We start from the raw sequence: 13134 nt of genomic DNA on the forward strand, positions 1-13134 counted from the left end.
ATAGCAGGACTCTCCCGATGTCTTAACCAACATTTATTCTTCAACCAACACATACTATGTGGTCATTTAGTTCTTACTGGGACCTTACTATGCTCTGAACCAGTGTGGGACATCCTGAGGTCATGAAATGGTTAATGCATATTCTTCCTTTCTTAAAAGAAATAGAGCTTGCTTCAATTTGGCTAAAAACCAACGGCAAAATCTCAGGTGTGATAACTGCAGGACACGGTAAATTACTGACTGAAGGTTATTTGGAGCCGCATATAGTTGTAGTCTTGTACAGCTCTGTACATTTGATGGGTATTAATCATTAGTGGTGGGGTGAGGGGGATTGGGGTTAGGAAGGAAGGGTGGACCAGGCGGTCATTGGGCAGTTTTTTTCCCCCGATAGCCCATCATCAGTACTGATGCTCATGGGCATCGAGAGATGCTCCAGCCCTGTGGCCATCAGTTCCTCTTGTGCTTCCTGCAGCTAAGGTAGGCAGAGGGTGTTAGGGTCAGTGTCCGAGGGAGACCAGGTGGACTGTGCATTCAGGGAGGCACAACGCAGCCATCATTTCCTCATTATCGGCAAATGTTCCATGGGTGCTTTTGACAATGGTACAGGCATAAAATTAGTTTGTTTAAAAAAAACATGCAACATTTATTCTATCTTGGGAGCTCATCATTCTCGATCAACCCACTGGCATTCTCCACCCACTCTCCCACCACCTGACAAGACTGGTGCAACTTCAGCAAAGGGCTGGGCACATCACTCTCTCTCTTGCTAAATCAGAGGATAACATTAGTTCCCGCTTCCCATTTACCTTTAACTAGAAAGGGGTTGAGTGGAAAGTGATTAATAATGGAATCTAATCCAACACCGGTACGTCTAAAAAAAAGAGGTCACCGTTTAACATTTAATGCCAATACTGACATGATGCCAAGAGAGACGAAGGTAATGTGGGTGCCACAGCAAGGGTAAGTCAAAGATAGCCCAAAGCTGAGCTAGCTGATTAGAGTCCCAAGGCACAGCCATCGTCACTGAAAACTCCTGCTGCTGCCTGTAGTTTGGAAAAGCAGAGGCTCAGCAGATATTTGCTCAGTTGCTGACTAGGATCGAGTTTATATGTAGAAAATAATATTTCATCCATATCTACCTGAACATCTGGAGAGACCCCAAAGAATCGAAGTCAGCTCATTTCCTCAGCCTTCGCTGCATTAAATTAGTTACTCTTTCAAGGGCAAGGGATACACCACAATGTGCTGTAAAGCACGAGGGTGCAGGGTATCAGGTGATCCAACGTCTCCCGTGTTTGCAAGGCCAGCTGTTCTGGACTTGAAGCAAGGCAGGCACGTCAGAACGAGCAACTCTTCGCTGCCCAGGATTACGCCTCAGAAGTAAAATGGAATCCGAAGGCAGCAAGCCCAACCCTTCAGCTCATCTTCACGGTCAGTGTCGCAGGATTTATTTTCAGCCGGCTAAATCCACGTTTTTCTTCGCAAGTGTGAAAAGCAGAAGAAATGCACCCACTTGGGTCAGCCCCAATAAAAGACTGGTATTTATATAGCGCCTCTCATGACGTCTCAAAGTGCTTTACAGCCAATGAAGCACTTTTGGAGTGTAGTCACTGTTGTGGAAAACGCGGCAGCCAATTTGCGCAGAGCAAGCTCCCGCAAACAGCAATGTGATAATGACCAGATAATCTGTTTTTTGTTATTTTAATTGAGGGATGAATATTGGCCCAGGACACCGGGGATAATTCCCCTGCTCCTCTTTGAAATAGTACCATGGGATGTTTGACGTCGGGGTCTCTCGGTTTAACATTTCATCCGAAATACAAGGATGGAAAAAAGCACTGATCATTCAAACTTTCATTATCAAAGCCTTCGCACAAACGACGCAACCACAAGTCTTTCTTCTCCCCCCCCCCACCCCTCTCCCGCCACACACACACTCATACACACACACACCCTCCCTTTGTTTGGTATGGATTATATTTCACTCATTCCCATCCCCTTCTCAACACCCCAGAATTGCTCCATATGCCTGCCCCAAACTCCAGATACAATGGTACAATGGTGTGTCTCCACCTTCCAATTTCCTCACGAGGATAGCCTAGACTGAGAAGAGGCCATTCTTTCCATCGTCCACTCACAATTGTGCCCACCATCGACTCTCTTTTCCACCCAAGAGCTTTATTCACTCTTCCCATCATCCAGGTAAATCAGAGAGATCGTTAGTCCTAAGAACCACCCAAATCCTCTCTCGCAACAGATATTGATCTAGTTCCTTTCTATGGGCCCAAGTTTCCACACGATAAAAAACGGGCGCCCCTCCGAGCTGGGCGCCTGTTTTTCGCGCCTAAAACGGCGCCGGAAAAAAAACGCGCGATTCTGGAGCGCTTTGCAGCTCCTTGTCTGTTTGGCGCGGCGCCCAGGGGGGCGGAGCCTACACTCGCGCCGATTTTGTACGTGGGAGGGGGCGGGTACCATTTAAATTAGTTTTTTTCCTGCCGGCAACGCTGCGCGTGCGCGTTGGAGCGTTCGCGCACGCGCAGTGTGAAGGAAACATTGGCACTCGGCCATTTTTGTAGTTCTTTGTAGCTGTTTAATTTTTGAACATTTTTTAATAAAAGCACATTGCCATCAGCACATCAGCACTGAGGCTCCTTGCAGCCTTCTCACTGTCTCCTTCCGCCCCACCCCCGCAGGAACGAACGGGCGCCTCCTCCCCCCCCCTCCGCAGGAACGAACGGGCGCCTCCTCCCCCCCCGCGGGAACGAATGGCTGCCTCAACTTGTGAGGCTGACTGCAGAATTCTCCGTGGCTGAAGCACTTTCACACAGGTAGGAAGATGGTTTATTTAATCTTTTCTTGGCTTATAAATGTTTATTCAGGCTGGATTTATTTGTATAATATTTGTAGAAGTATAAATAAGGATTTATTGTAGTATTTAATGACTTCCCTTCCCCCCCCTTCACCCCCCTCCCCCCACCTCGTTCTGGACGCCTAATTTGTAACCTGCGCCTGATTTTTTAATGTGTCGAACAGGTTTTTTCAGTTCTACAAAAATCTTCACTTGCTCCATTCTAAGTTAGTTTGGAGTACGTTTTCACTGTGGAAACTTTGAAATCAGGCGTCAGTGGCCGGACACGCCCCCTTTTGAAGAAAAAATTCTGTTCCAAAGTAGAACTGTTCTACCTGACTAGAACTGCAGAAAAAAAATGTGGAGAATTGCGATTTCTAAGATAGTCCGTTCTCCACCAGTTGCTCCTAAAAATCAGGCGCAAATCATGTGGAAACTTGGGCCCTTTAAGTCAACACTGAACCAGAATTGACTATTTTTTCTGGCAGTTGGTTGCATTTACCAACTCTCTACTCATTGGGTTTATTTATTTATAATGAGATCCCTGCTGAAAATATTCCACAAACTAATATCTATGTGCCAGTAAAAGGATGTAACTAGAAGATAGCAGCAAACAATTCAACAAGACCGGTGGAGCACGCAAGTGTCAAAATGGTGGATCTCAAAGCAAATATTCCTCAAAAAAAAAATAATTCAATATTCTAGTCTTGTATTTCAGTTTGTGATTCCAATTAAAGTTTTATGGGATTTGCCAACCTTTTAAATGGAAAGGACTGTAAGTGTGTACCATCTTACCACAACATGGTCTTGCCCCAATTTCCTCCTCTCTTCTGAAAACCCTGAATGACACTGGGGTCCAGTCCCAGAGCATCAGGCTGCCTTCCAGCACCTACCCCAAGTTGCCATACTACACACACGCAAGCCTGGACCGGGAATGTCAACAGACTATTCGACGACGAAGAGCATCATAACCTGTTCCCAGTCACCTGTAGTATTCACAGCAGGTGTCACTGGGGTAAGAATCAGGAATGGGAAAACCGGCCAATGTCCTTACTTGCTAGAGCAGGGCTGCCGAGCCCCAATTGTAGTGCCTCTGTTGTGGCTCGGGCTGAGATCTGATAATTCTGCACTGACTCATTCACATCCCTGGCCACCTGCACACAGGCAAAACTAAACTGTACAAAACCTTTGGTGCTCTGTTTGATCTGGAGTTAAACTTCTAACCCACATCCTAATCAACACCAAAACTGCTCAATTCTACCTCGGTCACATCACCCATCTAGAAACATAGAAACTTACAGCGCAGAAGGAGGCCATTTCGGCCCGTTGTGTCCGCGCCGGCCGACAAAGAGCCATACGGCCCTCAGTCAGCAGCCGTGAAGGTGACATATAAACCTATGAATAATGGCGGACAGGTAAAGAGCATCTGCCCCACACAACTGCGATACCCTATGTAGCGCAACATTTTACACTCCACCCCACCCGGAGCTATGCGATGATCTGGGAGAAACAAAAAAAACAGATAAAAACTCTATTCTAACTCACTCCCACAGTTTGCGGAAATTCATCCACACTTTTGCCAACCCTAGTCGCGATTTCTCCAATGGCTTCCTGTTGCTCACCCACTTGGTCACCCACTCTCCCTTAAACTCCAACTTGTTCAAACCTCAGATCAACCATGATCCAGCCTGGATATCATTCCTAGCTTTGCTGACTTACATTGCTCCCTGTCACTCATCACATTGATTTTTAAATCCTTGCCCCCATATAACCATCCTTCCACAGCTCACCATGCCATATTCCTGCAACCTCCTTCACTTTTCTTCATCTCTCATACCCTTCCATCCTCCAACTCTCAGCTTATGAACATAAGAATTAGGAGCATGAGTAGGCTATACAGACCCTTGGCTGATCAACTCCACTTTCCCGCCCGATCTCCACATCCCTGGATTCCCCTAGAGTCCAAAAATCTATCTATCCCAGCCTTGAATATATTCAACAATTCAGCATCCATAGCCCTTTGGGTAGAGAATCCCAAAGAATCACAACCCTCCGAGTGAAGACATTTCTCCTCATCTCAGTCCTAAATGGCCAGCCCCTTATCCTTATCCAATGCACGCTTGTTCTAGACTCTCCAGCCAGGGAAAACAACCTCCAAGCATCTATCCTCTCAATCCCCTTCAGATTCTTGTATGTTTCAATGAGATCACTTCTCATCCTTCTAAACTCCAGAGAGGATAGGTATTTTATGCATTCCATCCCTTGGCCCCACAATATGTGGCAAAGCCTTCAGCTGCCACAGCCCGAAACTTTCAAACTCACTCCTGATCCCCTCTGCATCTCCACTTTGACTTATCTTTCTGACTGAGCCATTAGTCACCAGTCCAAACTCTTTCACCACTGTCAATCTAATTGTTCCCACCCCCACAAAATTCCGTGGCAACATTCTGCACGTTAAAAAGTGACAAATTGTCAGCCATGGCTCAGTGGTAGTACTCACACTACCTCATGTCCCTGGGTGAGAGTTCATGTTCCCGTCCAGACACTTGCACACACAATCCATGTCCACACTTTAATGCTGTACCGAGGAAGGTGCTGCACTGTTGGAGGTGATGTCTCTTTGGAAGAGCGGTTAAACCGAAGTCCCGTTTGCTCTCTCGGGTGGGCGCAACAGGTCCCCACAGCACTATTATGAAGAGCCACACGAGTTCTCCTGGTATGCTGGCTAATATTTATCACTCAACCAACATCACAAAATGATCTGGTCATTATCTCATTGTTGTTTGTGGTACCTTGCTGTGTGCAAATTGGCTGCTCTGTTTTCTTACAACAGCGACCGCACTTGAAAAGTACTTCATTGGCTGTAAAGCATTTTGGGTCATCCCGAGGTCATGAAAGGCACGATATAAATGAAAGCTCGTCCTTTCTTTCATTTTCATATAAATGCAACTGGTTGTTTTATGGTTCAGCATTGCATCAAGTAATGCCCTATACACACTAGGTCATTAGGGAAAATGACTACATAGAGATGTTGATATTGAATTACAGCTTAAGATAGTCCAAGCAATGGTTTATTAAAGCTTGGGAGAGTGAAAGTGCACAGATATTATGCTCGGCAATTGCTCAGCGTTTACAATAAACCCACACTTACGCTCATGCATCAGCACTGACATTACAGGCATTTAATATGTAGCAACACCACCAGCAACTATCCAATATCGTTGGTTTAGGCAAGATTCCAAATTCAGTCACTACATTATACATTTATTGCAGCAAAGGGTTAGGTACTGATGAACGTATAATTTAGTACTGTCGCTGGGAGTATCTATATTATGTGACAAATAACACAGCAGCATGAATGTTAAGCTGATCTGTACCACCACCAGAAGGAAACTGAAAATTTCAAAAAATAAAACAGCTGAGCTGAAATGCCTTTCACAAAATGATACAGTCTACGGTGAAACCAGACTTGTAACCCGATAATCCAGTTTTATTACTGAAACTGGAGCATTCTTGCCCATAGAAACAAAATTCTTTCATTGGATTAGATGGGACACTATTCTTAAAAAAAGTTGTCGATACAATTCCTTTGCTTCCTGTTGAGACAGAACTTGATGGAGGCAAAACCCAGCACCCGTTTAAAAACCAAATAAAGACACATTTGCACCTTTTAAAGCACTGCATTGACCAAGGCTCTTTCACATGGAGAACCGGGTTTGCAAAGACGCTGAATACAAGCATAAAACGCGGTCACAGATTTATGAATGAGCAAATGCAACACAAGTACTGAGAGCATTGTACCAAAGAAAAATCAGCTTGCCGAGCTGCCTAGAATCGATTTTAAAGCCACGTGTGCCAGGCACAAGCTGAGTGTGCAAAATCTGGCCAATTTGACTCAAAATTACTACTTCGGGACAAACATCCCATTACCCTGACTTAGCGACTAGGTCAGTTGCAAATTGAAAACGGTACCATTCCATAAACGTTGAATGTGTGTGAGTTTTTTTTTTGTTGCTGCTTAAGAATGCACTGCACGTTTTTTTTTAAACTGTTCATATTGCATAAATGGAAAACAAATTAGAAACTTAGATTTATATTGTACTGAAAAATTGCACGCAGATTTTATTCGTAAAGTTAGGCAACCACATTTGCTCGAAGAAATCAAAAGTCCGGACATTTGATAAGAAATTAAATGGGGGTGGGGTGGGGGGGAAGAGCTTAAATATCACTAGTTACACAAGTGGAAAGTGGCCATCGCTCGAAAGGAGGCGGGGGCCCCGTGCTAAGTAGCACCCACCAGCGTGCCTACCTGTTTGCTGTACTTCGGGGGGTTGGTCTTGTAGCTGTAGTCGGAGTATTGGTCCGAGCCAGTCGAGTTGCTGTCCCCAGTCCCCACGAAGGTGTTGGTGGCCGGGAGATCTTGCACAACCTGGTGTTTCTTGCCGGCGGTGGGGGACTGCGGGTGCAGCTGGATGGAGGGCAGTGGGGAGTTGGACCTGTAGTGTCTGCCCAGGTCCGGGCTGCCGGGGTTGCAGTTAAGCGGCAGGTGGATGCGGGGGCTGTCGCCGCTGGACTCGTTGATCAGGTTGAACTGTAATCCCCTCTGGGCGCCGCCTTCCTCGTCCTCCAGCGGCTTGGCCGGCTTGGGGGGCTTGCTCTTCTTGGCCTTGTGCTTGGCGTTCTTGCCGGCCGGCTTGGCGGCGTACAGGTCCTTGGTCTCCTTCTTGCCCGCCTGGTAGCCGCTCTTGGCTTCCTTCTGGCGGCAGTAGCGGATCAGCACCACGATCACAATCACCAGCACGACGGCGACAACGCCGGCGATCACCCCGAACAGGACGTTGCTGCGCTGCTTGCTCTTCTCGTACTCGGGGTCGCCGGCGATGTCCACGTCCAGCGGCGTGTTGAGGCTGTGGCCCACCAGCGCCTCCACCACGCTGACATTGGCCACCGTGTCGTTGACATAGATGTGCACCAGGGCGGTGGCGTAGCGGGGCGGCGCGCCCCCGTCCCTCACCTTGACCACCAGCCGGTGCAGGCCGTAGTGCCTGCGCAGCAGCTCCTTCTCCAGGCTGACGCTGCCGCCCGGCGAGATGCGGAACAGGCCGAAGGGGTTGCCACCTTCGATGGCGTAGCTGAGGTTGGCGTTAGCGCCCAGGTCCAGGTCCTCGGCCTTCACCTGCTCCACCGCGCTGCCCGCGGCGGTGAGCGGGGTGATGTGGCGGTACGACGAGTTGGACGGCTGGGTGACGAACGGCGTGTTGTCGTTCTCGTCCAGGACGTTGATGGTGACGCTGACGAAGGCCGAGCGGGGCGGTACGCCGCCGTCCACCGCCTTCAGCTGGAAGGTGTAGGTGCCCTGGCGCTCGCGGTCGAACGACACCCGCGACAGGATGGTGCCCGTGCCGTTCTGGATCTCGAAGTCGCCGTTGTCCGGGTCCACCGACAGGGTGACGCGGGCGTTGGCCGCCTGGTCGGCGTCCGACACGGTCACCATGCCCACCGGGCTGGAGGGCGGCAGGTTCTCCATCACCGAGAAGCTGTAGGCGTGCAGCATGAAGCGCGGGTCGTTGTCGTTCTGGTCCAGCACGCTGACCACCACGGTGGCCGTGCCCTGCATGGCGGGCGTGCCGTGGTCCGTGGCCGACACCTTGAACTGGTAGCGCCGCCGGCGCTCGCGGTCCAGCGCCGAGTTGACGCGGATTTCGCCCGTCGCGGGCTCGACGGCGAAGAGCCCGCGCGGCTCGGCCGGCTCGGCCGACAGGGCGTAAGTCAGGCGGGCGTTGCTGCCGCTGTCGGCGTCGGTGGCCTGCAGCCGCAGGATGGGCAGGTGAGGCTGGTTGTTCTCCTCCAGCGAAACTTGCACCGTGCTCTGGGCGAAGACCGGGGCGTTGTCGTTGACGTCCACCACCTGCACCTTTAAGGTGTTGGTGCTGGAGAGCGGAGGGTTGCCCGCGTCCACCGCCACGATCTCGATGCGGTACTCCTGCACCGCCTCGTAGTCCAGCGGGGTGGTGGTCTGCAGGAAGAACTTCTTCTTCTTCTCGCTGCTCGACTCGCTGGCCGGCTTGAGCTGGAAGGGCACGTCGCCCGCCACGATGCAGGTCACCGCCGCGTTGACGCCCTCGTCGCGGTCCGACACCTGCACCAGCGCCACCGGCGAGTCGACCGGCACGTCCTCGTCGATGTGCGCCACCCCGTCGCGGTGGGTGACCAGGCCGATGCCGCGGATCTCGATGGCCGGCGCGTTGTCGTTGCGGTCGCGCACCGAGATGAGCACCGAGGCGCGGTCCTGCCTGGGGATGGGCGCCCGGTCGCGGGCGTGCACCGAGAACTTGAGCTGGCCGACCTGCTCGCGGTCCACCGCGCCCTGCACCGTGATCCAGCCGCTGGTCTTGTCCAGGCGCAGCAGGCGCCGGGCGGTGTCAGCGCCGGGCGCGAAGGTGTATTCGATCTGAGCGTTGTCGCCCAGGTCCAGGTCGGTGGCCCTCACCTGCAGGATGGAGGTGCCGGGCGGGCTGTTCTCCTCCAGCGCGCCCTCGTAGGCGCTGCGCTCGAATTTGGGCGAGTGGTCGTTGATGTCCAGGACGGCGATGCGCAGGATGGCGGTGCTAGCGCGGCTGGGGCTACCGCCGTCCACCACCCGGATGGTCAGGTCGTAGGTGTCGCGCTTCTCGCGGTCCAGGCGGCCGGTGACGATCAGCTGGGGCAATTTCTCGTCGTACTCCTCGGCCACCTGCAGGCTGAAGAGGCCGGCGGCCTCGGCGCCCAGCAGCTCGTAGCTGGCCACCCCGTTGGTGCCGGCGTCGCGGTCGGTGGCGGTGGGGATGCTGACCACGGTGCCGGCCGCCGTGTGCTCGGGGATGGAGATGGAGATGACGGGCGCGCTGAAGCTGGGCGTGTTGTCGTTGATGTCCAGCACCAGCACCCGGCCCTCCACCAGCACCGGCGGCGTGTTGTGCAGCGTGTCGGTGACCGAGATCTCGAACTCCAGCGGGCACACCAGCGGGCTCTCGCAGCTCATGGCCTCGCGGTCGATGGGGGTCTCGGTGGTGTACAGGTTGCCCACCCGCTCGTCCACCCGCAGGTGGGGCAGGCCCACCTCCAGCTTGAACAGCCGGTTGTTCTTCTCCAGCCCCAGCGTCTCGCCCGGGTTGCCGATCAACGTGTTGGGCGGCTGCTCTTCGGGCAGCGAGAACTTGACCGAGCTCTGCGCCTGGCAGCGGGGCAGCAGCAACAGCAACAGCAGGAAGCGGACCAGCCCGGAGAAAAGAGAGACAAATGGCACCTCCATTGGCTTCAACAAGTAGCGTTCCAGCTGTAGAGATAGCAGGGAAAGAGAGCGAGGGAGAGATTTAACTTAAAGAGCACAAAATTTGGGACTAACATATCTATTGCATCCCATAATAGCTCAAAGAACACACAATGTGGGACTAAAATATATCGTCTATTGCATCCCATAATAGCTTACAAACTGCGACCAGTCGACAAAATTGCAATTAACTTATTTGAACAGGAGAGGCACCGAGAACACTCCATTTCGCCCGCTGAATGCATTGCAGACTGCAAAAACACCAGCACACCTCGCTATAAAGTGGACTACAGCCATGGCAAAATGTTCAGACCCAGTCCCACCACATTCCGCAACACCCAGGAATGCACGAGTCAAGACATAAGCCAAGAGGGGAAAAAATTACCCCCCCCCCCCCAAATTGACTCAAATGTTATTTTAAGAATCGCTTCCGATTTTAAAAGCAGCCCTGGGTGATGTTTGGCGAGTATAGAGAGCTGATACAGCAGGCAAAACGCCACCGCTTCTAGTCTCAGTGGGTTTGGGGATACACACTCCCCTCCCCACCCCCCCCCCCCCCCTCCAACCCAGGTGGGGTAAGGGGTGAAACCGAGGGAGAGACAGCAAAGCCACAAGCAGTGTTTTACACACGCACAACCTGGGTGGGGGGGAGGGAGAATCCGCCTGTCTGTGGATTGTTACAGCACTCGAGAAGGACGAGGAAGAGGCATATTATATTGGGTTCAACAACAAAAAAACCCCTATAAGTTATAAATAAACCCTGGACAGATCCATACCTTGAGAGAGATGGCTGCACAATCTTATAAAAAGTCTGACTGCAATTAGGAGCTATTTCTCACCCACCCAGCTCTCACTAAGTCTATGAGATCCCCGCGATGGGTTCTCCCATCTCCGACCGTTCTTTTTTTTGCAATCATTTTCTCTCCTACATCAACTCCGATCTCGCCAGCATTAAACACACCACAGTCTCTCTGCTTCTAAGCTTCGTATTCCGCGAGCAATCCGGGTTTAAATGCATCCCCTGTTTTTTTACAATAGCTTGCTATTTTACCCAACAACTATAGTAAATTACAGGTGCCTCTCTATCGTCTTCGCCATACACACAGATTAACTAAAATTAATATCTATTTTTTTTTAACAACGCACAGTTTCAAAGGGCTGCTTTATCCTACGTGCAATGTTCCTTACCTCGGCTGAGTGAGTGGGTCAGTGCCTCACATGAGCCCTGCTGCACTGGGTTTGGGAGTTTGCCTCTGTTTTTCTCTCTCTCTATGCTTGGCGCTGTCCGCTTCCCTCTCTCTCTCTCTCCTTCACTCCTCCCATCGAAACTGACTTGAGTCTCACAGTCCGCCCTACACGTCACACGTATGAACTAACTCATGTCCCATGTAACCGAGGGAAGGGAGGGGTGTGTGTGTGTGTGTTATGAAAACGATTCACCCTACAGTCAATGTTGTTTTCAATAATAAAGTCGATCTCTCTCTCTCTACATATATATATACACACAAAATACATACAGCTAGGAAACCAGCATTTCAGCCCAAGCCCTTCAAAAAATATCCTGCAGGCTGATATTCACATGCTGCTGAAACTGACGACTGAACCCGATTCAAATTAACAAATTAGGCAAAATCAGCTCTCTCTTTAAAAAATAATAAAATCTGGATCTAGCAACACGTGATTTGAGTGCAATAGAATCCTGCCTTACCGCATTCCACCGGGTCCCGACTTCAGAAGACCGGAGCTGCTGGTTCGCACACGTACACTTTCCGCATTTTTTGCAAAAAAAATATCTCCTTCGTTTCTCCCCACCAAAAAATATATCTTCTCCGGGCTCTCCCTCTCTTAATGCATCGTGATTGGGGGATCCCGCTGCAAATGCTTTGAGTCAAAGGAAGAGAGAGAGAGAGAGATTCCTCGCTGCACACCTTGCTGGCTTCTTCCTTACATTAGAGAGGCTTGTGTATGAGAGGGAGCTCTCCGCTTCTCAAAAGCTGTGTGTGATGTTTATAAAGCGCAGAGTCACAACCTGTTGCAGAAGTTTAAAGGAACCCCGTTTTAACGAGAGAGGGCGCCATCTACAGACAGAGATGCAAGATTTTCTTTTCAATTAAAAACATTTTTAAAAAACAAACCTCCCACAAGGGGATGATAATGAACGATTTTCGAAAAAGGAACATTTCAGATTTAATAAAGCACAACTTTTCTAATGGTTGCTCAATTGTAAGTTTAAAAAGAAACACACACTCATTGTCTCACATTGCATCGAGTTGCCACTGAAGATTTTCACTATTTTTCCCTTAATGATTAAAAAAAACCTTATATTTCTACTTTTTTTTGGAGGGGTGGGGGTTCTAAAAATTGCAATCGTTTAAAGAATGTTGGATGATTCTAGAAATCGTGTCCAGATGCACCATTAATTGGGAGGGGGGAAGAATACAACATTTAATTAAGCAATCTTTCACCTCTTTCCCCTCCTTTCCTTCTCCTAAAGTCATTGCAATTCTGTTCTCGACTAACTATGAATCCAGACAGCAAGTGTTGGGGCGGGCTATTCGATTAGGGGAAGCGTCGCGGCACGCCTGTATGGTGCGCTCGCGTTGAGGTCGCTCCCCCCACCCCACACAAACACGCACGCCCGCCCTCTCTGTAAAGCATTGGTTTCTGCTACATAGTGTTGTTCACTTTTACTCCGTCTCCACATCCCAGGTAGACGAAGGCCACCCTATAATGCTGTTTCCTTCTCCACCCACTCACTCTTGCCTGAAGGATTCCCAGTCTGCCAGAGCTCAGCAGTGCACCCGGAGTTGCAGTTCCCCGCGAAGCCACCGGGGGAGCCGCGACTAAGTAGCGTCAGTCAAACAAAATGTGACCAGTCTCTCAGTGCAAACATTTAAAGGGACACTGCACAGGTGTGGGAGAGGTTACGCAGACACCTTGGGGCGAGAAGGGTGCTGGACTTTTAAAGAGCAGCAAG

General features: G+C 50.4%; 1 protein-coding gene across 6 annotated transcripts in view; it reads right to left on the reverse strand.

Annotated features, from left to right (window-relative positions):
• The window catches only part of LOC139262845 (protocadherin-1-like), a 422377-nt gene extending 410176 nt beyond the window's left edge, over positions 1-12201 (reverse strand). For 5 of the 6 annotated variants that reach the window (XM_070878025.1, XM_070878027.1, XM_070878028.1 and 2 more), the window contains exons 1-2: positions 11346-11485; positions 7158-10163 (exon numbers count right to left, since the gene is read on the reverse strand). In XM_070878025.1, coding sequence (XP_070734126.1) covers positions 7158-10139 — 2982 coding nt within the window. In that variant the 5' untranslated portion in view covers positions 10140-10163; positions 11346-11485. Of the gene's footprint in view, positions 1-7157; positions 10164-11345; positions 11486-11865 lie in introns of those variants that run through there. The other variant, XM_070878026.1, reaches the window with a different exon arrangement.
• Between the last annotated feature and the right edge of the window lie 933 nt (positions 12202-13134).

Source organism: Pristiophorus japonicus, chromosome 4, assembly GCF_044704955.1.
Source record: "Pristiophorus japonicus isolate sPriJap1 chromosome 4, sPriJap1.hap1, whole genome shotgun sequence".
Taxonomy (NCBI): domain Eukaryota; kingdom Metazoa; phylum Chordata; class Chondrichthyes; family Pristiophoridae; genus Pristiophorus; species Pristiophorus japonicus.